Here is a 27,081-nt window from a genome sequence, read left to right on the forward strand (position 1 = left end):
TGGTGATGGGGGGCAGGTCCAGGCTGTGTTATAGCAGCTGTGGCAGCTCCCAGTCCCGGCACTAAGTCCCTGCTATCTGTGAGAAGGCAGAGCTCTCTAATCACAATCCCTATTAATGGCAAGGGGACTAACTTCTAGTTAGTGCTGGGTAGGAATCCATGACCGTGATATTGGTACCAATGATGTACAGGAGGTACGCGTGAGGTCCCAGAAGCTATTATGTATTTATGTCTGAGGCCTCTACAGTAGGTTCACAATGCATGCCTGAGGAAAAGGCATAAAGATGAGGCATTTAAGTTTATCAGGCACTGGGGAAATTTTCAAGGGAGCTAGAACCAATGCAAAAGGTATGGGGCTCCAAATTGTTTCCAGAACGTTAATGAAGAAAATTAATATAGTTTGGGTGGAAGTGTTTAAATTTGGACTTGAGGGAAAGTTGACAAGTGCCAAGATACACTCAGGCCAGATGAAAACATAACTAATAAAGGATAGGACAGAAGTTACAGATGAACTGGAAGAGGGCCAAGCTAACATCCCCAGGTTAAACTCTGGGAACGTACCAGTAATAGGGTGTCAGACTAAAGAGTTAAATAAAACTACGCATGCAGACAAAAACACACACACTATAAATGTCTTAAACCAATGCAAGAAATTTAAAAATTAGAATAGGTAAAAGAAGGTTACTTAACCTTCTAGCAACTGGAAGTCTTCAAGACGTATAGCCCCTATCGGTATTTATTGTGGGTGTGCATGCACTCTGTGCACGCAGGACCAGAAATTCTTCAACAGCAATGTCCATGCCCATGCCCCCTTGTTCTCTCAACAGAGGGCATAAGGGGCAGCACAGACCAACCTCTTCTCCAGTTCCTATTCTACCATGCATCACGTGAGGATCTAAGCAGAGGGAGAGGAAGACCCAAAGGGACCACACACCTGGAAGAATAACTCTAGTTACTAGGTAAGTAAACTACCTTTTTTCTTCAAGTTCTGGTCCCTATGAATATTCACTGTGGGTGACTCCCAAGAAATACTCATTGAGGAACAGCGTGCAAGGAAGTGTTCTGCACCACAGGCTTCAGGATCACAGAACTGAAGGACGCTTCAGCTGAAGCTTGAATCAGTGCATAATGTCTGATGAAGGTATGAACAAAGCCCCATATTGCTGCACTACATATTTCTGAGAAGCCACTGAGACTGCTTGGGCTCTACGTGAGTGGCCCCTGACAATCTGAGGAGAGGTTTCCGTAGGATGGTAATAAAGGAAACCCACTTAGGAGTCGTTGGGAAGGGATCCCCTTATATTCTTTTGACAATAGCAAAAAATGACCTTAGAGACTTCTGAAATGATCTTGAGATTAGTCTGTACCAAGTGTGCTAGTGGTTTCTGTGATGGAGATAGTTGTCCATTAGAAACAGGATTGAGACCATCAACTCACTTCATGTAAGTCAATGCAATCACCTTTATTCTAACATGCATGTGGAGCACCTTCCCTCCGACAACAGTATGTATGTATGTGCCACATAAAAAAAATCCTGAAGTTGTTTCTTTTCTGCTCCCATAGTGACAACTTGCGAAAAATTCCTGGACTTGAATGCTTCAAATTTTCCACAGAAATAATTCCCAAACAAAATGCTGGAAGTACATCTTTTAAAATGCCTGCAGCACTAAAAATAGAACATCCCTGGGACCACGGGCATCTTGAGAATCCACAGGCCAATCAGAGATCCAGCTCCTTCACTTACATGTAGCCACAACTTTCTGAGCTTCTTGCTCCCACTGCAACCCTCAACATTCAAGGGGATGGGAAACACCAGAGTCCAAGAAAACAGGGGAAGGAAGAATGCTGCCTTATTTGCCTCTGTAGCCTCAGAGCTATGATAACATCCCGCGTTGTCTGAGAAAGATCACAGTGCTACCCATAGAAAGAATGTCTTGGGGAGGCCATGCCAATTTCTTTTATTGTTTTACACCAATTTTTATTTGATGTTTATAGCTTCTTTTTTCTTTCCTTAATTGCTTTGTTGCAAAAAAATCAGGTTACTGTTGCAGAGAGGTGCTATGCTACATAAATAAATATACTAGTAACAGTTCTAGTAAGAAAGAGCAGTGACTTTCTATGAAGCAGGAAAAGGACACTAAAAAGAGAAGTCTGCTTATAAAATCTTAAGCTTTTATTGCTTCCTATTCAGGCAAAAATATGTCATATCATATGGCCCGAACTGCTTCTGGTCTGGGCTCATTAAAGGAGAACAGATCCACAGCAAAAACCCAGCTGCCGTCTCCTTCCTAAACTATTTTGAGATTTCCCCACAAAATACTTGGTCCTGCAAGATGCTGAACTACTCCTCAGGCTTCTGAGCATCCTCAATTCCCTGAGAGGTACAGAAAACACAGCACACAGAGGGCAGCTTCCTAAAAAACTCATCGCCTATCCCTCCTTTCTATTTTAATAAACAACTTGTTATCAAACTGTTTTTTCCCCTTAACTATTCACTTAAAAGTTTCTCCCTCACAGAGATGAAAACTCAGCAAACTGATTTTTAAAAAGCCCACTAAAAGTCATTAGAACCTGTCATTTGTTAATTAAAAACATTACAATTGGTCAATCCTGGCAGGATGTGCACCCACAGACGTTCCACATCTTGCGGCTCACAGTGTTGATGGTTGTTGCTTGCACTACAGTCAATGGCAGCCACTATATGCATAGCTCTGCAGGCAGTATTTGATCCGTGGCACCTTATTCCAAGGCAGTACTTGGAATATTTACCAGTCAGCTACTAGATGGAGGACTAAACCTAGTAGCCAGTGGTAGATATGAAAGATAAGTTTGGGAGAAGGGGCTCACCTACAAATTCCAGAAGCAAAGCTGCTGGGATGGGAGAGATTTCAGGGATTTCTACTAGAGTGCTCTCCCTGGATCCTGCATAGGGCTTCCATCTTTTCAGTCACCCTGTGGTTGGTTGATTTCTGATAGATGTGAAGTTCCATGCTAATGACTACAAAGGGGAAGAGACTTCCTGTCTCCACTTCTTCCTCAACAGCTTTCTATTTGCTCTTCAAGAGAGGAAGCGAGCTAGAAGCGAGAAAGGAAATATTTGTTATTCCATCACCTCCCCAGAGTGTTCTGGTGGCTTGATGGGAATGGAAGGGGAGATGGCAGTCTCCACTATTGTACCCCTCGCCTAGAGCTATAGGTTGCTGAGAGGGGAGGTAGGAACTCCACTACTGTACCCCTTCCCCAGCCTTCTGGGCGCTGCAATGAATAAATCTAATATTGTCTTTGCTGTTATTTCTGTGGCTTTCTCAAAAAGCAGCATTGCAGCTCTTTGGCAAAACTCCAAGCAGCAACAAAAGCACTGGAACTGAAAGCTTCCTGAAGACCCAGGAAGACAACACAGCATCATGAAAAATTACCATCACAATCAGATACACAATTTGTGTTGTTGTTGTTAAACGAATACTTACATTGTGCAGAGTTTGGCGGCTGATACCTCTATCTTCCCTCTGGAGGATTTTCCACTCATTCACTACTAGCAAGTGGATTTTTCAAGCCTTTAAGGCCCAACAATTCAGTGAACAAGTACTCTAAATTCGGGTCTGATAATCTCCAGATTTTCTGTACAGACTACAGGAACTGACTCTGCTCCTGTAACGCTCAAGGTTGTTCAGGAATTGGAAATTGAGCAATGCTAGCCTATTACACAATGAACCTTTGATCTGGAAAACCCAACCCACCATGAAATTCTGTTTTATGACTTTACTTTAAGATTTACTCCAGCGCTGGCTTACTCAAAAATCTCCATGAGCCTGTTCCAATAATTCATTTTGAAATTTTGAACACTGATCCATCAGACTCAGGAAAAAAAATTATGGCTCACTTCTAAAGTAAAGTAAAGTAGAAAGAGAACATCTGGTGCTGAGAACAGAGCTGATCAGCTGTGAGCTTTTCCACTGGGGAACTCATAAAATGAGCTACTAGAGACTTCAGCCTGTGTTCCCATGAGGAGGAAACAATGGGAAATACTTTCACATATTTATTTTAAAACTATCTCAGCGAGCAGCAGTTACGACAGATATGTCTTCCACAGTATGGACATAAGAAATGGAAAAAAATAATTCTAATGAAATGCTTTTAACTCAAGTTTCCATTTCAGAGTGAAATCAAGCAGTTTACTGTGATTTTAAAACCTTGTTATTGAAGACATCTTCCTACAGCTATTTGACTGTTATATTACAGACTGCAACGAACTCTGCCATAGAGGTTACATCCGTTAGCTGCATTATTATTAACACATCAGTGGAGCTTCCCAGCTGAGGAATTGGTCTACTCACTATTAAGTTAAAATTAAAGAACTTAATTGAGTTCTGCTGAGTTCATCTTTGTAAATACCATTCTAGCAAATTCACAACGGTCATGTGTCTGGCTGAATATTACCTCAAGGAAGTCTATTAATACATTTAAGACATTGAGGTAATAAGTCAAATACAAGATGTTACTAAAAATGTAAAGAATGACATGTGCCATAACCCTCAACTCTTAATTCTAAGAAGGGAGAAGTTGAAATCTGTCTTTTCATCATCTGAAAGGCTCAACCTGTAAATGATTTTATATTGCAGAATTTTATTACACAGAGGGCTGGTGGCAGTACCTAATATTAAGGTTGCCCAAAACTTCCCATTAGAAGCCTGTTTTCAGTGGCTCATAACTTTGCCAGATTTTAACAATTTGGTCTGAAATTTCCCTTGCTGAGCGTGCGCACCTGATTTTTATTTTCTGGAAAATTTCAGCTGAAACTGTTCAACCATTTTTGAGAACGAGCCTGTAGAAAATATTTTGTTTTGCTCGTGTTACAAAAAATTCTGGCAACCTTGTCTGAGACACTGTAGTGTCACCATGCTTTAGAAGAGGGACTTAAAATTTGGAACTGGAGCTGGCTTTCTGTCAGGGATGTGTTTTTTGCTACCCTAGTAGAAATCTGGCCAAGTTGTACGCCTCTGAAAACCTGCAATTTGCACATGCTCAATTGAGTCTTCAGAGAATTTAGCTGCTAAATTCTCTGAAGATTCCATCTGCACAGACATGCTCCAGCCTATGTCTGAGCAGGACTTCCCTGGCAACAGCAGCTCTGCCAGGTCAGAATTATAAGCCAGGTCATAGAGTCATGGGGGGAGGGATAGCTCAGTGGTTTGAGCATTGGCCTGCTAAACCACGGGTTGTGAGTTCAATCCTTGAGGGGGCCATTTGGGGATCTGGGGCAAAAATTGGGGATTAGTCCTGCTTTGAGCAGGGGGTTGGACTAGATGACCTCCTGAGGTCCCTTCCAACCCTGATATTCTATGATTCTATAAGGCCAGAAGGAACCCCCAGATTACCTAGTCTGACCTCCTGTATATCACAGGCCACCAATATCACCCACACATTAAACCAAACAACTAAAATTAGACCAGAGTATTACAGCTCACAGGACACTAAAGTATTATGTGCCACAGACAGAGAATAGGAGGGATTGAAGTGAACTAATTCCCAAGGCCCTTGCAATTGCAGGAAAGTGATTGAGATATACCCAGGTAACCCCAGCAAGCATCTCACATCCCATGCTGCACTGGAAGGCAACACCCCCTCCCCCCCAATGTCATTGGCAATCTGATCTCGGGGGAAATTTCTTCCTGACTCCACATAGAGCAACCAGTTAGACCTGGAGCATGCGAGCAAGAACCAGTCAGCTAAAGATGTGACAGAGAGAAAATGCTTAGTGCCATCTCGGCCCTGACCCAACATCCCATCTCCAGCCATGAACATCTCTGATGCTTCAGAGGAAGAAGACAAAAACCTCCCAAACAACCACCATCACAATACATTGCAGGGGGAGAGGAAATTTAGAGGGGGGGGGGAATCCCTTCCTGACCTCCGCAGGTGATTGGCCGAATCCCAGAAGCATGAGCTTTTAGGAACATAATACATAAACTGAAAGGGACCTCTGAGCTGTTGATCTCTGCCATCATAAGCAACCCCCTCATACAATCTGACTCAAACTTGTCCAGTCTCCTCTCTTAAAACTAGTTAAGTTGTTTGTCCCCAAATTCCTATTGGTAGTGTGCTGCGCAGATAAAAAATTTATATCAGCGGATGCAGATATCCATGGAGCTGCAGGAGTCTTCCAGGAACCTCAGTGGCTAAAGCACCAGCATGTCGGGCCACCGCTCGCAGGAGCCAGCATCCAGCCTGGGCAGTTCCTCCGTTGTGGTTGTACCACCCCCAGCCTTGCCCACTGGGGCAGGCACCAGATTCACTGGTCGCACTAGTGTGTGCCAAGCGGCTCTTATGCTCCCAGAAAGGAGATGCAGTCCGCTGCGTGAAAGGGCAGGGGAGATAGATCTTACAAGGAGCTGATGTGTTGAAGGAAAATTGAGACTGGTTGGCAAGGAGACTGGGGGCAAGGAGCTGCATGGGAGCTGAGAATAGCTGGGCGAGAAGACTGGGAGTGGAGACGGGGACTGGATTGGAGAGTACAGAGGGGTGAGACTAGGACTTGCTAGGAAAGGTGACTGGGATGAAAAACCTGATAAGTGGATACTGGGACTGGGTAGAAGAGGACAACGACATGACTGTGAAAGAGACAAGACAGGAGCAAAGATAGTTTGGAAGGGATGGAGCAGAAGGGGTCAAGCTTCGGGAGGGAATGGGCAGAAACATCTGTGCCCTGTAGAGAACATTTCCCTCTAGATCCTGGAATAGAACCCAAGATTCCAGAGTCTCATCATCCCACAGCAAATAACTATGAAACCCACTGACAAAGTGACCCACCTTCCCCTCTATTGCTGACCAACTTAGAAAATAATAACCTACTATTGCTATCAGTTACACCATTAGATCAAGTGGCACAGATCTATGTGGTGGATCTAGATATTCCAGCATGGCTGATGATGCATGTGGGTGTCCATATAATGCCGCATGATGGAATTTCTATTTTTTGCTTTTTTAAAAAGCCTAGGAAATGACGCAGGGGAAAAAAACAAGCTACCTCAAAAGAACATTAAGGTTGCAAAGACAAGGACTCAAAAGCTAGCTTTCCAAAAGACATGAAATTAATAAATAAATAAAAATGAAAAACTTTTTCCTAGCATCATTCTCAGAAATGGCTGAACCTGTTTAGCTGAATTTTCCCCCAAAAAATTCAGCCTGAAGCAGACAGCCAGCATGATAAACTTTAGCCCAAACAGTTAAAGTTTGGCAAAGTTGTAAACAACTGAAGACATGGTCTTATAATGGGAAGTGTCAGGTAATCTTAATCACAGGCAGCGCAACCAGGCAGCCCCTCCTATAATGTATTATAGGTCCAAATACTGCAATCAGATCTGTGTGTGTGAGGCCATGCACTCATCAATTTCAGTTGATGGGGAGCCACATAAACACAGGGGACTGACCATTTTTGTGGATCTAGTTTCAGAACTGGAGCCACAGACTGCCAGGTCCTTAAGGCAGGGACCATATATATTTCCTGGAGATTTTCAAAGGCATAGAGAAGAGTTAGGTGACTAACTCCCATTGACTTTGTGTTTCATATAGCATAAAGTACACTACTGTTGTTCAAGAAATAATCATGTATATAGCTGACACTTCTGATCATATGAATAATTAATATTTATGGCTAATATATAATTTTTGAAACATATAGCTAGGAACTCAGAACTATAACATATACATTGAGAAATGTAATAGTATAATGGCTATCGATGGCTATTAGCCAGGATGGGCAGGAATGGAGTCCCTAGCCTCTATTTGCCAGAAGCTGGGAATGAGCAACAGGGGATGGATCACTTGATGATTACCTGTTCTGTTCATTCCCTCTGGAGCATGGGCTCTGGCCACTGTCGAAAGACAGGATACTGGGCTAGATGGACCTTTGGTCTGACCCAATAGGGCCATTCTTATGTTCTTAAGACCCACCCTTCACTTGCATATCTTATACCTAGTGCATGCTATAAATATATTATACATCAGCATTCTGCACCCAAAAAGTGCACACAAACATACATTTTAATTTTTAGATGCCAGTGCCCAATGGCATCTGGGCGCCTTAACAAAAACAACCAAACACAATTAATCACAAATGAGCTCATGTAAGTCTAAGAGCAGAAAAAAAGAACTCACCAACCAAACAAAACAACATTACAAACAGAACATCTTGAGCAGTGCCTAGGACGTAGCATAGCAAACAGTGAGGGGAACTGCATTCCAGGCACTCCATGGTTTACATTAGATACTTTCTACACTCTAACTGGGGAGAATCAACAGTGCTCCACCAGTCTCAATTGCCACAATGAATATATACTTATGATGCCACACAAGAGAGAGTGAGCTTCCATTTCTAAGATAACATTCAAAAAATATATCACACACTAGATTTGCTAATTCTCAAAACACTAAACTCACCAAACCAGATAGTGTGTTTCAACATTTAGCACTGTTCCTGTGGTACCTCAGGAAAAACACTTCCCTGGTCTTCCTCTTCTTTGTTAACTATGGGCCAGAACCCTACTAAGGTAAGACTCCCAATGGCTTCAGTGGGAGTTTTGCTGGAGTTGGATGGCAGGATTGGCACTAAGTTAACTTTTGATTGATCAGCACCTCTTATATCTCCTGCTTTGGTCTCCCTTTCATCCATACCAAAAAGTCTTACAGAATTTAATAGTGATACTGCTAAGAGATTTCTATAGAAATGTAACAGATTTTCTGCAGAATATCTTTAGAATGGAATAGAAAGTAATCTCTCTATATATCTGTATATGTGTGTGTTTCAACCAGCATATAGAATTCTATATCAGAGGTATGATTCTCTATTAAATTCTGTAAGGTCAAAGGAAAAAAAAGAAAAACATTTTTCTATTAAGTTGTCTAGAAGTTTTCCACAAGAGGCACGCACACCACTTTTCTACCTGTGTTCCAGGTCTAAGCCACAAAGTAACTATCCCTTCATCACTTTTTCGCCCCACTCTTGTCTCTGGTGGTTCTCTCACACAGCCACTACAGTACACCTGGCACTCTCTTCCTGACATGCTTCTACTCTGACCTCCTTCAGCTCTCTCCCCAAAGTGCACTTATTTCACAAGATGATGGGCATTTAGCACTTTTGAAATATCAGGCAATTATTTAAGTGCTTTAGCCCTTAATCTTTCAAAAGTAGAGCCACATTATTCTTTTTGTGAAATGAAATGAACTTTAAAACCACAGCCCACTGCACTATGTGAAAATAAAAGATCTCATGGCATTTATTAATAAGAGGAGGGTTTTGTCCCAGGTGTTTGGCTACAAATGTCAATCTCCCACTTATGTACCATATTTTAGATGGTCACCCTTCACTCTTGGAGTAGCTTCACCTTAGAGATTTAGGCTCCTTTGACATTAAAGATGATTTTATCAAAATGTTATGAGGTGAAATGATATAGAGAGATTCCATATGCTGCTGCAACTTTACTTAATTAGAACAGTTTCCCTCTTAATTACAGAGTACAGAAACCAATATGGCACCAGGGAAGATCATTCTCTGCTTAGTTTTCAGAGTAGTAGCCGTGTTAGTCCATATTCGCAAAAAGAAAAGGAGTACTTGTGGCACCTTAGAGACTAACAAATTTTTTTGAGCATAAGCTTCCATGAGCTACAGCTCACTGCATTGGATGCAACCTGCTTAGTAACAACTGGTTGTCAATCAACTTTAGAGAGTCCATAGCTTGTTATAATGTGTAAAAAAAAAAATAAATCCCTGAGCATTCTCCATTGTGATTTCTGTTAGCCTTGCCATTACGCATGCTGTATGTTGTGTTGGGCTATAACTGTGGCAGAGGTTGTTTTCTACATTTTACCTTTTGACCTATGAAGGCCAAACATGTGATGAAGTCTCAGAACAAATTGCAATGTGAAAACTGTGTGTTATTGGAGAAGCATGAGATGGGAACTGGTAGAAAATTATTTCTCTCATACATGGGAAAGACTGTTACATTTATTTGTTTAAAATTTTATTTTTTATTTATTTTTCTGTTTATGAGCTAAATGTTTCACTATCGATGTCAGCTACATCACAAGGAAGAAATTATGTGTCATAATGTTATTCACTGTGAACTCTGTAGTTTGTTTGCCCTCTTCCTCTTCCATAGTAAGCATTCAACAAATGCCTGATCCAGAGCTCATTGAAGACAATGGTAATCCTTCTATTGACTTTAATAGGATTATCAGGTCCTAAAAAGCTATGTTAATTTTTTTTTTAAAGTGCAAGGAAAGAACCAGATGTTACTTTAACAACAGTGAGCCCAATCCTGGAGCCGTTACATGAATAGTCCCTCTCCTCACACAGCAAGTCCTAACAAAATAAAAATTTAAGTCAATGGTACTACTGACAAGAACAAAGACTTGTGTGATTTAAGGCTGGAAGATCAGACCAAATAATACTTTGCCATAGCCCCTTTCAACCAGGGATTTCAACTGCTTCAACTAATGTTAGTTAAATGAGTTTAAGAATGAGATATTTTCCCCATTTTATAAACGAGAAAAAGATGACACAAAGGGAGAGAGGTCAAAGCGAATTGCTCATGGTTGCAGCAAGCCAACATTAAAGACAGAAACAGAAACCAGGAATCCTGACTCATTCCCTTGTTGCAGCCACATCTCTTCAGAGGTATACAGATTTTTATAACTATGAGGCAGTATTTCCTAAATTAATAATTAATAGTAATTAACAGTGAATTAAACACCAGCTTTATATTTGAAGAAAATTGTCTACAATTGACATGCTTTGTCAAGAGATACAAATGAGGGGATATATTCACAATCTTTAAAAAAATGTATTTGCTGTCAAAACGTTTGGGATGGGGGGGGGGGGGTGGCATGAGGGTGAAGCTGTGGGACCTGCTTATATCTGCTAGACTATGTATAGAATTGGGAACTGAACTTCATGTGCATGCTGCCGTTAGTGTGTCTGTACACTAAATCCTTGCTGGTAAGAGAGACGCCTCACTAGTTACACTGACATAAACCCATCAAACTTTCAGCTAGTGATTTAACAGCACAGAAGGTATTACTGCTGTTTATACTGCTATAAAAGAACATTTCTAGCTAAGGAAATATTATTGATTATTTTACTTACCTCTACAGTACATCACTTTGAATGGTTTATAGCTAAGTAAACATCTATATCAATTATTGGCTTATTTAGCTTTTATGGCACCATGTAAAATCAGTTCCTGCTTTTAAATGCATAGCCAACGAGGGATGATCCCATAACAATTTTACACTGTGGACTGAAGTGTGAAGATTCTGCCTGATCCTAAATACTGTCATTCCAAATTAAGGTCTCCTCCAGTGGTTTAGGGCCGAACCTTAGAGTTGAAGTTAAGGGAGCAGAGGATACTCAAACATCTTATAAGAAATGCTAAGCACCTCACAGGCTCCAGCTTATACATCTACAATAGTGTTTTAAATGCATCTCTATGCAGTGATGCCATTGTGGGTTACAACCGTCAAGGAGGAAAATAATCTAGGACCAGATCAAAACCCAAACTCTTCAAGTTCACTGTAGTTCAACTATTACACCAGTTCAACTATTCAGCTGTAGAATACCCAAGCACACAGGGTAAGGGGGTATTTCACAACAGTTATACTTCAGTATTTACTTACTACATTGTTCCTTAGGCCCAAGAAGCAGGAATTTTTCCCAAAGTACTGGTTTCTCATTGCTAGAGATGTCCCACAATGCACTTTGCTGTCAGCACCACTATAACCCAAGCCTGCAAAGGGGTACGGTGTAAGTCTACTGCCACCACCCCTGCCTTCAGCATTATTTCTAAGGCCCTTCTTTTTTATGTCCTTACATCTCAAATAAGAGTATTAAAATATTACAGAACCATCGAATATCAGGAGCAGGAAATTGCGAAACAGACTTACCTTACTCCCATGTTCAGTCCTGATCTATGGTGATACAAGCACTAGAGTGCATCCTACTATTTCTACATTAAATTCTGGTCTATGTATTTTAAAGACACAGATACTTTTCTTCCTTTTAACAACTTTGAAATAATACATCAAGCAAGAGGTTATTGAACAAAACCGAATTTTTGCTAATTCACTACGTCTAATCAGTGGATACAGCAAATAAAATAATATAACGCATGTACTAAGGACCCCACCTGCAATAGGCAATGTTTTCATCAATGACCAGTTCACAGTATCCCCCGTCTTTTTAGTATATACATTTCCGTTAGATCTTTAGTTAAAGACTCACCTTTGCTAGACAACTGATTTCTGTTGATTCCTTAAAATTGTTCTTCATAATACAATAGATACGATTGCTGTATGATCATACTTATACATTCATAAGAACATGCACATGATCTTGTAAAATCAGCTTTATAAACACTTATGCTAGGATGCACTACTCATTATTGAAACTACAGGCAATGGACAACTGAATGTCATTGTTTAAGAAGAAATATCAGTTACAATTACTTCATTATAATCAAATCAACAGTGATATTGCCAGGGGACACAATTACACAACAGATGCACCAGTACACGGTACCTGATCAGTAACGGGAATGGACTCCCATCTACGCTTCAGTAAGAACAAGGATTTCCGGCTCATGGTTTTGAGTGTGCTTTAGAGGCTTCCCTCTTAAGAATTTGAAACCAATGGCAAGAACCTTATTTCTGATTCTTTTGTTTCATTGCTGTAGACTGCAGAGCTCCTAGAGGTATACACGTTTTGCAAGCTGCAAGGTTGATACTGGTTTTGCCCAAGCTATTTCCCGTTTTATAAGCTTTCTGTCTCCTTACAGTCCCATGACAAAGAGAATAGGGAGAGATAGCGAGAAAGCCCAGCATCCACTGACGAATTACCTCACAGAAGCATGAAGTAGGTAGACAACACCAGACGCACTCAATCTGAAAATAGCTGTTGCTTAGGAACTGGAAGGGTAAAATGCAGCACCTCAGCTATATATAATTGAGAGCTTTTACATTTAAAGTGAATTAAAAACACTGGACTTTTGTGTTTTTCTCTATATTATCATCATTTTACAAGATTAAAAAAGGAAGGACCACTTGGTTCCATAGAGTCCTGGGATTACGCCCACCCATTCAACAAGCCAAACCTGGCTTGATGACAGCAACAAATAATTCTCATCCATGTGATGGCCTTAAAATGATGTATGTATATAAAGTGCTTGGCCCTTCTAAAGGTATTAGAAGTGCCAAGTATTACAATCAGTTTTTTTAGCTGGTAATAATTAATGGATGATTCACACTTTGAACTTAAGAGGGAGATAATGACAAAGATTAATTCCACTAGGCCACAGTTTCTCATATTATATACCGTATATACTCATTCATAAGCCGAATATTTTTTGTAAAATAGTGATGCATCAAAGAGCAGGGGTCGGCTTATAAACGGGTCTACACCAAAATTTGATGATTTTAAACTCTATGAAATCGTTAAATTGAATATCTAATACATTGTCGTAGTTTACCTGGAGCGTCTACAGGCATGGATCCCCTCAGTTCCCTGTGGCTGCGGTTCGCCTTTCCCAGCCAATGGGAGCTGCGGGAAGTGGCACGCCACTTCCCGCAGCTCCCATTGGCTGGGAACAGCAAACCGCAGCCACAGGGAACTGAGGGACTCCTTGCCTGCAGACGCTCCAGGTAAACAAAAGGTCCTGACCCGCCAGAGTCTTACCCTGACAGGCCGGGAGCCAAATTTTGAAAACCCCTGAAATACAGAGTCAGCTTATGAAAGGGTCATGCAGTTTTTACTATTTCTACCTATCCATCTTGGGGGGTCGGCTTATAAATGAACGAGTATATACGGTATATTCTCTTATTACTCCTGGGGCAATTCAGAGCCACTGCACATGCACAGAATTTATGTCCCCTGATGCTTTCTTTGCTTCCACGCAGAAAAATGACCTTCTGATGGGGAAGCAAAGGGAAGCCAGAAGAGTGGTCATGTGACCCTCTCCAGCAGTAAGTTTCGGATGCCCAGGGCAGCCAGCAGAGAGGTAAATCACTGTGGGGCAGGGGGTAGGACTGGTGAAGACCCAGCTGATGGCTCCTACCATGCACCAGGCTCAGCTACTAGTCCCGGCTGGGCTGGGGGAGACGGAACTTCCTCTTCCCCCACGGTATCCAGATTTCTCCCCCAGCTGTAGGAAGCTCTGCTAACTCCCCCCTGCTCCCCGCTCCCCCCCCCCCGTGTCCTGCACCATCGATGCTCAGCTGCAGCGGGGGGCGGGAGGGGGAGAATCACTGTACAGGGAGCTGCTCCCCCATCTGCCTACCAACCTCGGTCCATCCAGACCCCCTCATATCCAGGCCCTCCCGCCAAGACTCACCACCCCCCTGATGAGCCCCACTCCCCCTGCACCAGGACCATCCCGATGAGCCACCCACACCCGGATCCCCACCCTACTGAGCCACACTACCCAAGCATCTGGACCCTCCCCCCACTGATCCCTCCACATCCAGACCCCCTGCTGAGCCCCAACCACCTTCACCTGGACCCCCCGCTACAGAGACCTACAATCATTGCATCCAGCTCCCCCGCCACCTGGATCCCCCACTGAGCTGCCTGCACCCAGACTGCCCCACACAGAACCCTCTCTACCCACACCTGAATCTCCCCACACTAAGCACCTTCAGACTTGGATCCGCTGAGTCTGTGTACTGGGGCGGGGAACTGCACAGTGATCTCCCACCTCCATGCAGCCAGTGGCCTGTGCTCCCCAATGCCATGCTGGAGCTTCTACATTTATTTGACAAATAAAATTGGCAGAATTTTGGTAGAACTTTTATTTTTTTGGAGTAGAATTTTTATTTTTTTGGCACAAAATGCCCTCAGGAGTATCTTATATAAGATATGAATGAGACAGCATGATCCAGTGGAAGACATGACAGATAGGATGTACCTTAATATTTGTGACCTGTACAGCAAATGCAGGATACATAACTAGGAATTTTTATAACATGGAAGGGTAACTTTGAATTTCTCAATTTTGTGTGCATGCATGCATATATGTAAGATCTCTAAAGTTGCACTGAATTTTTTTGCACTCAGTATTTAAGAAATAAAAGCTTACAGTATTTTCTGGTGTTTGCAAGATACCACCACAGGATGAGAAAAATAAACTTCTTCTGCAGCACTGTCTTTGATTCCAGAGAGATTTAATAAGGGTTTTACAATAAATACTTCTAACATTAGGTGTTACCTTCAAAGATCAAAACCAAATGATTCTTATAATAACAATCTGTCTGCTCTCTATGAAGCAAATTACAATCCGTTCTAACTAGATGAGCTCCATGTGCTCTAGTGCAGGAGATACAGATTTCAATAATGGGGACTAGAAAATCTAGGGGATTGGTAAAGCTTGTCAGTATCACAATCAAAAGCATGAAGGACTTTTAGAATAAATAAATACATTAAATAAATAGAAAAAGGAAGGAGATCTTGCTTTGGAAGTTAGCAGCAGGTTAAGTGATATAGAAGTTTAGCCTTGTACTTGACACATTTAAATTCCAGTCAACCACAGCGGCACGTAAGGAGATAAAACTCTTTTCAGAGTGAGGAATTCCCAGAAGCATAGAGGCATTTTTGGGACATCCTGCACTACTTCAAGTTAGACCTTCACCCTTTGTTTAACTCCCATAATCAGAAAGCACAAAATGAACACATTTTCCAAGTGGGTTATTAGAAAATGTACAGTGCACTACTGGATAGTTTCTGCAGGCTTCAGACACAAACCAGAGACAACCTGCTGATTCATAATAGAAGAAACATCCTGGTTGAAGGAGCGAGTCTGAGATTTTATTTTATAGCAAGCAAATTGTTCCACTTCTTTCTCCCCCAAGGCACCTTGAGAGTGCTCATTGAAGAAAGAAGGCTCTAAAATCCAGTTCAGTGCTTTCTCTTTTTTATTCCAAGAGAATTAACAGACAATGGGAGATTATTCTACCGGCATGAGTTTTGTGATCTCGTTGTTTTAAAGCCCACTATGCTGAGCTACATTTTTACCAGCTAGGATTCAAGTTATTACAATTACTCTGATCCAAATAAATAAATAGAAATCTCAAAAATAGACTCTTTTGTATTAGGAATTAAATAATGGACAAGAGTTTTCTATATTATGTATCTGAGTACCTGAAACAGGGACTCCTGGAGTAAACCTTTATTTTAAAATACACAGAATTCTACAATACTAGACAAAAGCACTGCAGCATCATTATTATAAGCTACAGGGTTGCGGTACCACAGAACCCCCTAGAACTTTTCTTTTTAAAAGGGAAGCCTGTCTGAAACGTCATTCAAGATGAAAAAAGGAACAGTGTTGCTCCAGTTAGAATCCTACACAGAATAAGGTCCAGTACTGAGTTCAGTGAGGTAGTAAAAACGTATAACCTCTTACCTATAACTCATAACTGCTCACAAATCCCTCTTTGCTGCCTTCATTATGCAACCTGAACAACTCTGTCAAAATCTTTTTAGCAACAGTTTCACCCTGTTTAGCAACATTTGATAAGAGTACTCAAAAGGAAAGGTTTCACCTGGTCTTCACACAATGGATATTTCTTGAACCTGACTCAACACCAAGGAGTCCTCCCTATCTGAAATTAGGCCAAGCCATGGAAACCGTCCCGTCCTCGGGAAGAAGAAACATGGAAAACCCAGCTGACTTAGTAAGTCCTTTCTCAACCTTTCTGCTTGGGAGAAATTGTGTCTTATTGAAGTCAATGGCAAAATTCCCATTGACTTATAAAGGGCCAATATTTCACCCCTTCTCTATGCTGAAAGAACAGTATTTAAAAAAAACACACCAAAACTCCAAGAGCTCTAGATACTAGAATTACTACTGATTTTCTGCAACAAGACGTCTGTTTACTGCTCAGTCTGTCCTCTGCCTCTCCTTCTTTTTGAAATCCATTTAGCCTCCACTGCACTGCCAAATACAGACTTTTAATCTGCACCCAATCCTGCAGATACTCATTAAAGAGACACTAAACCTTTTGGGGCTGCTTTAAGCAATGGCCTTTTCTGCTAGGATTGAAGTACTTAACACTATAAACATATATCCCTAAATTTTCAAGAGAGTCTAGTGATTTTAAGTGTGCCAAGTTTTGGTTTCCAAACTTGAACTTGAGACATCTTTAAAGGGGACTGGTTTTCAAAACAACACAGAACCCTGTTTCCTGAACATCAGGCCCATTTGAAGTGTCTCATGTTTGGGACTGAAATATTGAAACACCATAAATCACTAGGTTTCAGAGTAGCAGCCGTGTTAGTCTGTAACCACAAAAATTTTTCCATAAATCACTAGACACTTTTGAAAATGTAGGCCATAGTGCAGGCTTAGGCCAGAATATCATAACTTTGACTTTCTTGGCTTATATTTCTTTGCGTTACTATGTTAGAATAAGATTTGCCTGCTTGATTTACTCAGTGGATCTAAATTTTCTGCCAATTTAGACAGAGCAGATAATTAAAATCCCGATCCGCTGGGAAGACCCAAGAGGTAAACTTTAACTCTTCATGCATTTGAGCAGAGTTTTATAAAATATTACATATTTATAGGCCTAACACAGCAGTGCAAAACAGATTTTGGAATGAATTTTAAATTCTGTTGCATTTCTATGAGGATTGGGTTTAATTGGAATTTGTAGGTAAAGTTTTTAGATTTTTTTTATCTGGACAACCACCAGAAGTAATGACAAACTTCACAACATTATTTTCCAAATTGAAAGTAGTGAACCCTGTAAAAATTGATATATATATGACCATACAGAAGTGTCTATTTCTCATTTAAAAGGCTGATGTTTCTGCGATTTTTGGAAGAGGGACAAAAGGTTTGACAACCCTGTTCACTACATCAATTGCCACAAACCAGTAAAGATAATAAGTAGCAGGCACTTTCTTAGGGACAGAAACTTCTATGAAGTGGGTTTAGGCTTAGATCTTAGTATTTGTATAATGATCCTTGATATAACAGAATGATGAAAAGAAGATCTAAAGTTTGGGGGTTTTAGTTATTGACTCAAATAATTTGAACACTAGAGTTCTTTGCCCCTACAGGAAATCTCTTGATCATCAGACTGGTAGCTATGTCTCCTCTGAAGCACAACCCTATGACTTGGTTTCTATAGATGTATTTTTATCTATCAGCATGATACTATTATCAAAACTGCTGTTATTTCTTTGATTTTAGGATGAGTCAAGGTATAAGTGGCTACGAACAATTCCCATAAAATTCTATGTTACCATCAATTCTGTTTATCCTTGTACTGTAGGGGAGTACCGCAGAGCTTTATAGATGGTATTTCATATGTAAACAGAAAAAATATAATTATCTACAATATTTGAAAATGCAGAGTTACAAACTTAATATTCTGATTTAGATAGACAATGGAGTTAGAAATGACATGCCAACACATCTAATCCATCCTCCTGCCAATGCAAGAATGTTATCTGACTGTTGCAGTTTGAACATGACTGCTATTAAATCAAAGTTGTCACCATTTTAAACTCTTTTCGGCCCTTTCCTGCAAACATGCATGTGACTAAATTTACTTATGTGAATAGCCCCACTCGCTTGACTAGATCTATTCAAATATGCTTGTTTACAGGATTTAGCCCTTAATTTACCCTTTCAATACTCAACAGCAGCATATATTGTTACTGATTTTCTTAAATTCTGGCCTTTCCAGGACAACCTCAGCAGACAAAGTAACATATTCCAGAAAAACAAGCACCCAACCACAAATTACAAGAGAACAGCAAGTGAAAAATCCAGCTGTAACTGACCTGTGATCCTCTGGACCCCCGTTTGTGATCCCATTCAGAATGCCCCATGAGCTAAAAAAGAGAAGAAAACAAAGTTTATGGTAAGCAATAGGTTATGTGATTTGCTATAAACGGAAGAGTCATGTTCTTTGATATTCTGTATAGTTTTTCTTTTAAAACATGTTTGCTTATTTTTCCTGTTTAATTAAAATATACATTTTAGCCAGTATACCGTTTTTTTAAAAAGGTATCTATGCTTATTACTTTAATTTTGCATGTGTAAAATTGTTGGGGCCAGATCACATCTCCTCCTCTACAAGCAAAACAGATTGTGCTTGTGTAGGTAAAATTCCCACTCACATTGATAAAGATTTGGCCAGGAGTTCAATATGGCGTTGGCAAGAGGGAAATTACTATATGTTAACAACTGCGTTATCAAGGGGAGTTAACTGTTGACAATATGCCAGCGTACATCTTACATCAGGTGTAAAGTTAAAATCACTCCACTTTGTTGGGAAAAAAAGGCAAAGTCACTTGTGAAACAGATGAGATGAGCTCAGTGTTTTCTAAATATAATCTCTCATTGAAACTAAGAATATACAACTGCTAAAGTAACACTGTTCATGCTTAATTTGTTTTCTGTGGGCCAAACTCTACCCTCAGTTATACATGCAAATTACTCTTCATGAGATTGCACTGACGTAGGTACAGCCACCAAACATGGGATTGCATTGAGTTCTGTGGGGTTGTATGAGCATCCCTAAGAGTAGCATTTGGTGTTCTGCATTTTCTCTGGCTGACTTTAGAATTTTGGGCTTCTACCTTGACACACAAAACACACACGCAGGGTTTAAATAAGAAAGTTGATATTTGATATGTTGTGTTGCATCACCCCTGAAGATGGCAACAGACTTCTAAATTGTTAGCCTAACAATAAGGGACACTTAGTAGACCATTCCTTATGGGTTGCCTTGTGTACTATCTATAGGCATAAAATGCGCAAAGACCGAGAAACCAAGAGCAATTAGTCTTTGCTACTCATACAAGCATAACTTTATTCAAATATACAAACAACAACGTGAACATATGAGGATGAATATAAAGTGAGTGAACTCATTACTCATTATCCCAAATTCCTTTCCTTGCTATTGTCTTCACTTCCCAATTTCTCCCTCTCTCCATGTGCCTTCCCAAAGGAAAGGATGGTACAACCAGAATGCACATAATTGGTTCAGCACTAACACAACTAAATTTTACAGTCCATGCTTCTTGCTATATGTGCACTGGAAACTCTGATCACAAGATAAAAAGCATTAAAGCTGTTTTTTAAAAGAAGGGAAAAACCACACACATACACAAAAATTCTTATCTGTTCCAATTGTTCCTTCCTGTCGTTTCCTTCACGGGCCCCCATCATATGTAGTTCTTTTATAATTACTTCCCCTCCCAATTTGAGATAAAACATTCATACAGATGACTGCTCGATAATCAGAAGCAATGCAAATTGCAAGGTCTGACTCAACTTGACCCTTTTTGTTAAAACTATAATCTAGTTACACGATGATGATGACTGGGACAGAGAAAGCGTTCTTTGAAGGCATTCCCCTGGAGAACAGGGGTGTGGCAAGAGTTCCATGATTGCTGGGCAGACATGCAGGCTAGGTAGCTAAGAAGGGCGGTTTATATATGGAATACATAAAATCTTGAAATAAATACATAAAAATAAAATAAAAAACAACTAGCAATGACTAGGTCTAAGGGCAACTGGGGAGGAAGAAAAAAAACAGGAGGAAACAGAATACATATGTTAAAAAAAAGATCATTTTGTTTGTAGGTTGCATCCTTTCCCCTCCTCTATTTATATGATTTAGCCTATATCTCTTCTGGCTTCCTCTCTAATTGTACAGCACCTAGTATTTTGAACAGCCATCTAATAAATGATAGGTAGCATATATAGGTTAAGAAAAGGTAGAAAGGTACAAACTCTGTGACCCTAGGAACTCCTTTATTCACACCCGACATACTATTGCAGTGACATTTGTACAATATAAGTATTGAGGTATCATAGGAAAGCTAACACCACTTTGGTTATTAATATAACTGTAAAATACATGTTCACTTTATATGTGAAGTTATGAATTCTCTCTGTATGAGATTTTGAACGTATTTGAAGCAGAAAAGTCTGGGGAGTGGGTAAACAGGTTTTTTTTTTTCCAGTCAAAGGAAAGGTCAATGCCCCATCAGGTTCAATCACAAAATCGTAGGACTAGGAGTGACCTCAAAAGGTCATCTAGTCCATTTCCCTGCACTCATGCGTGTACTAAGAATTATCTAGACCATCCTGGACAGGTGTTTGTCTAACTTGCTCTTAAAAATCTCCAATGATGGAGTTTTCACAGCCTCCCTAGGCAATTTATTCCAGTGCTTAACCACCCTGACAGGAAGTTTTTCCTAATGTCTAACCTAAACTGCTTTTGTTGCAATTTAAGCCCACAGCTTCTTGTCCTATCCTCAGAGGTTAAGGACAATTTTTCTCCCTCCTCCTTGTAGCAAAACTGTTGCTTTTTGAAATTTGAAAACCATTATGTCCCCTCTCAGTCTTCTCTTCTCCAGACTAAATGAACCCAATTTTTTCAATCTTCCCTCATAGGTCGTTTTCTGGACCTTTAATCATTTTGTTGTCCACATATTTCCTGAAATGTGGTGCCCAGAACTGAACATAGTACTCCAGCTGAGGCCATATCAGCGCGGAGTAGAGTGGAATTGGCAACCTCAGTCAAGTGGCCATTTATTAGCATATCTGAGGCTGCAGGAACAATTCAATTTATGTTGTAAAAAGTACCAATGGGGAGAAAACCAGCATGGAACCTTCTCCATCAGACTCCATGGCACCTTTTCTCACAGTAGGAGCACGGAACTTTGAGAAGAATAAATTTCAAAAGTTCAGCAAACGATAAAAGAGAGGGACAATACCCTAAGTTACCTTTCGCTTGACACTTTGTAAGAAATCCTGACCAAGGAGGTGGTCAGCCATCTTACTGGAAGGAGATGTGGTATGAATCTTACCTTGAACAAGCCTGTAGTTTTGTTGAGTTTTAGTCACTAGAAAACATTTTCCACTTTTATGTGTTTGTAACCATTTCTGACTTTGTCCTTATACTTAAAAAACTCACTTAAAACCTCTCTGATTAAATAATCTAGTTTTAGTTTTATTTTATATTAGTCCAGTGCTGTGTTTGACTTGAAGTGATTATTAATGCTAGTTAAAGCAAAAAGCTGCTGGCTTTTCTCTCTTTAAAGGAGCAGTTAGTCTTATTACTCCTCGGAATGTTCAAGCAGAGGGCTGGGCATCTCAGGGAAGACTGGTTGGGGGAAATTCAGGACTGGGAGGTGCATTGGGGTCACTTGGATAGTAGTAACCAAGGCTGGTGGAGACCAGAATGTAAACAAGTAGGCTGCTGGAGTCAGAATTGCTGAACCAGGGCTGCTTATCACACAGACAATAAAATGATTACTCACTTTCTCGTAATTGTTGTTTTTCGAGATGTGTTGCTCATGTTGATTCCAATTAGGTGTGTGCATGCACCGTGCATAGAGTTCGCTGGAAGGTTTTTCCCCTAACAGCACCCATCGGGTCGGCTCTGGAGCCCCCTGGAGTCGTGCCTTCATGGCGCAGCATATAGGGCCCTGCTGACCTGCCACCTCTCCAGTTCCTTCTTGCCAGGTACTCCGAAAGAGGGGAAGGTGGATGGGTTTGGAATGGATATGAGCAACACATCTCAAAGAACAACAGTTATGACAAGGTAACTGTTTTTTCTTCTTCGAGTGCTTGCTCATATCGACTCCACTTAGGTGACTCCCAAGCCTTACCTAGGATGTGGGGTCAGGGTTTATGGAATTGCTGACTGAAGCACAGCCCTGCCGAACACTGCATCACCCCGGCGTGCTGGGTGATGGCATAATGTGAAGTGAAGGTGTGAACCGAAGACCACGTAGCCACTCTGCAGATCTCCTGGATCGGTACCTGGGCCAGGAAAGCCACCAAAGACACCTGAGCTCTAGTGGAGTGTGCAGTCAGAGCGGGGGCAGGGATCTTAGCGAGGTCGTAACAAACCCCGATACAGGATGTGATCCATGACAATATCCTTTGCGGGGACACTGGGAGGCATTTCATCCTGTCTGCCACAGCAACAAACATCTGGTTCGACTTATGGAACCGCTTAGTTCATTCAATATAAAAAGCCAATGCGTGCCACACATCCAGGGAATGGAGTCTGTGCTGACAGCTATTGGCATGAGGTTTCGGGAAAAAGACCGGAAGAAATAGCTCGATTGGCATGGAAATTTGAGACCACCTTCAGGATGAACACAGAGTGGGGTCGCAGTTGCACCTTGTCTTTATAGAAAAGAGTTGGATGTGAGACCCTTGAGCTCAGACATCCTTCTGGCTGATGTTATTGCAACCAAAAAGACCCCCTTATAGGAAAGGTAGAGAAGTGAGCACATTGCCAGGGGTTCGAACGGGGGCCCCATCAGCCTAGAAAGTACCAAGTTAAGGTCCTAAGTGGGGGTGGGCCGCCGAATATGAAGATATAATCCGTTCAACCCCTAGAGGAACCGTCGCACTATTTCATTAGTGAAGATGATGCGTTCATGCTCTCCTGGGTAAAAAGCTGAGATGGCAGCCAGGTGAACCTTTATCAAGGAGTGAGACAAGCCCTGCTGTTTCAACTTCGGAGGTAGTCCAATATAAAGGGGACCGACGATTTTGTTGGAGGGATACAGCTCTGTGAGCACCAAAATTGTGAATGTCTTCCACTTGGCTAGGTAAGTTGCTCTGGTCGAAGATTTTCTGCTACCCAGAAGAACCTCCCTAACAGGGTCTAAGCATGTGAGCTCTAGTGGGTTCAACCACGTAGCTTCCAAGCCGTGAGGTGGAGGACACTAGAGATTGGGGGTGTTGAAGCCTTCTGTAATGCTGAGTGATGAGGTCCGGAATTAGCAGTATGTGATTATAGAGTGATTGGAGTATCCACCGATAGCTCCAGTAGCCTGGTGTACCAATGCTGACATGGCCAGGCCGGTGCCACCAGGATCACTGAGGTTCTGTGAAATCTCCAGATTTTGAGGAGGACCTTGTGAATCAGCGGTATAGGAGGAAACACCTAGAACAGGCAGTCCTTCCATAGAAGCAGAAACGTGTCTGCCAACTGAATCCGGGCTGTGGTTACTGAAGGAGCGGAATTAGGCACTTCCTGTTAGCCCTTGTGGTGAACAGATAGATCTGGGGAACTCTCTACTGCTGGAAGATATTGTTTATTACATCCGGGTGGACAGACCACTCGTGGTTGTGAAAAGACCTGCTGAGGTGGTCTGCTAGTTCCTTGTGCGACCCTGGAAGCTAGGACACTTCCAAAAGTATGGAGTGTGCTATGCAGAACTCCAGAGCATGAGGGCTTCCTGACACAGGGGAGAGGAGCATGCTCCCCCCGTCTGTTGATATAAAACATCGCTGTTGTATTGTCTGTCAGGACCGATATACACTTGCCCTCCAGGAGAGGCTGAAAGGCCTGACATGCCAGCCGGACTTCCCTGAGCTCCCTTACATTGATGTGAAGCATCAGTTCCTCCTGAGACCAGAGGCCCTGAGTTCTGTGTTCCCCAAGGTGTGCGGCCCCACCGCATGACCGAGGCGTCAGTGGTCAGACATAGGGATGGACGGGATTTGGAAAACGTGACCCCTGTGCACAGCAAGTGAGGGTCGAGCCACCAGTGAAGAGACTTGAGAACCTCCACTGGAAGGGTAACCACCATGTCTAGACTGTGCCTGCTTGGTCGGTACACCAATGCCAACCAAGCTTGGAGAGGTCTAAGTCTGAGACTCATATGTTGCGCTACATATGTGCAAGATGCCATGTGACTTAGGAGTTTTAAGCAACTCCTTACTAGGGATTCATTTGAGATCCTGATGTCATGAATGGCCTGGAAGCGGGATTGGTGCAAGAACGCTCTGGCCTGTGTTGCCCCTATGTAGCACTGCCCCTATTAACTCTATTCTCTGAGTAGGGATGAGTGTTGACTTTTGAGTGTTTAGGAGGAGGCCCAATGCATTGAAGGTGGATTTTATGAGGGAGACATGTTGATCCACTTGTGTTCTGGACCAGCCCTTGACTAGCCAGTCGTCTAGGTAAGGAAATACCTGAACCTGACTTTTCTGCAGAAAAATGGCCATGACTGATATACATTTGGTAAACACCGGAGGTGTCGATGATAGGCCAAACGGTAGCACTGTGAATTGGTAGTGGGAATTCCTGACTGTAAACCTTAAGCACCACCTGTGGGGCGGAATTATGGATACGTGAAGTATGCATCCTTCAAGTTGAGGGCGGCATACCAATCTCCTGGATTCAGGGACGGGACGATAGTGGCCAAAGAGACCATTCGAAACTTTAGTTTCTTCATGAACATGTTGAGGTTGCGCAGGTCCAAGATGGGTCTGAGGCCTTCAGTATTAGGTAATACCGGGAGTAAAACCCCTTTCCCCTGAGCTCCAGCGGAACCTCCTCCACAGCCTCCGCCGATAGGATATCTCCTGGATGAGAAGTTGCTCATGAGAAGGGTCCCTGAAGAGGGAGGGGGAATGACCGGGGGCGAGGAAAATTGGAGAGAATATCCCATCTCTATTGTGCGGAGGACCCAATGGTCTGAGGTGATTTGGGACCATGCTTGGTAGAAATGGGACAGATGTTCTGAAAGCGGGAAAGAAGGATCCAGTGGAGAGGTTGATATAACGCCCTCGGGCGCATCCTCAAAAGGTCTGCCTAAGGCCTGGTGGCTGCCTGGATGACTCAGACCCCCAATGATCTTAAAGTGGCTTTGGAGTCTTTCAAACTGTGGCGTCTCGAGTCCGTTTTCTCCAAAAATAATGTGGCCCCCTCAAACGGTAGGTCCTGAACTGTCTGTTGGACCTCGCCGGAGAGCCCCGAGACCTGCAGCCATGAGCAATGGCGCATTGCGATACCCGGAGACATCGTCTGCGTTGCAGAGTCCGCCGAGTCTAATGCCACTTGCAGAGACGTTCTGGCGACTCTTTTGCCCTCATCCATGAGAGCCGAGAATTCCGGCTTGTGGGACAAGATCTGAGAATTTGGACATTGCGTCCCATGACTTGAAGTTAAAACGGCTAAGGACTGCTTGCTGGTTTGCGATATGAAGCTGGAGCCCTCCAGTGGAGTATATCTTCCTCCCAGAGAGGTCCAGCTTCTTTGCGTCCTTAGCTCGAGGAGTAGGCCCTTGCCTCACCCTTGCGTTAACAGCCACCACTACTAACGAGTCCGGTGTGGGATGGGTAAACAAGTATTCATAGCCCTCGGAGGGCACAAAGTACTTTCTCTCGACTTCCTTATCTGTAGGACCCAGAGAGGATGGGGTTTGCCACAGAGTTTGTGTGTTCTCCTGAATGGTCTTTTTCAGGGGAAGGGCCACCCTGGTGGGTCCTTCTAGGGATAAAATGTCAACCATTGGGTCAGACACCTCAGTGACCTCCTCCATCTGTATCCCGAGGTTCTGAGTGACCCGTCTCAGAAGTTCAAGGTGGGTTCGGCTGTTGGGAAAGGGAGGCCCCAAGGATGTTCCTGCCACTGCCTCATCTGGAGACGATGAGGAGGAGCCTGGAATATGGGAGGGCCCCTCCTGCCCATCCGGCTCCTCAAAAGGCTACAGCTCTTCCCTGAAGTTGGAGTCCCCTTTGGTGCTGGCTCCAGTACTGGCCGTGGTACTGAGTGTAGCCACGGAACTGAGTGTAGCCGCGGTGCCAGGTATGGTGCCCGTGCTGGGTCTGTTGTTGGTGCCGGGCCCGGTACCGATTGTGGCGCTGGCAGTAGTAGCGGTGGCTGATGCCTAGAGGAAATCCCTGGCCCTCGAAGCAGTCCTTCTCTCAGACGCGACCAAAAAATATCGTGACAAGGCAGACCCCTGGGACTGGTGGTAAGCCCATGGGGTCCAGAAGGGCCACTGGTTCGGCATCTGAGCCAGCACCTGCCATCGTAGTGGCCACAGTACTGGGGGAAACTTTGGGTCATCCCCGCTGTCTGGGAGTGCCGGCGGTTACAGGGTCGACTGCTCTGGGACACGTATGAGTCAGTGTCTGATGTAGACTCTGATGAGTCTGCATGCAGGGACCATGATGGAGCTGTGCCCGTCGGTGCTGGGGATCGGTGCCAGGGTGATGTACATCATTGCCGAGTCATAGCCAGCTTGCCCCTGGAC

The 27,081-nt window shown here is 42.6% G+C and overlaps 1 protein-coding gene across 1 annotated transcript in view; it reads right to left on the bottom strand.

The window, feature by feature from the left end:
• PDE3A (phosphodiesterase 3A) overlaps window positions 1-27,081 on the bottom strand; it is a 359,524-nt gene that overhangs the window by 115,153 nt on the left and 217,290 nt on the right. The window contains exon 2 of the mRNA XM_037915985.2: window positions 18,835-18,885. Within this exon, the coding sequence (XP_037771913.1) occupies window positions 18,835-18,885 (51 nt within the window). The remainder of the gene's footprint in view (window positions 1-18,834; window positions 18,886-27,081) is intronic.

This window comes from Chelonia mydas, chromosome 1, assembly GCF_015237465.2.
Source record: "Chelonia mydas isolate rCheMyd1 chromosome 1, rCheMyd1.pri.v2, whole genome shotgun sequence".
Taxonomy (NCBI): domain Eukaryota; kingdom Metazoa; phylum Chordata; order Testudines; family Cheloniidae; genus Chelonia; species Chelonia mydas.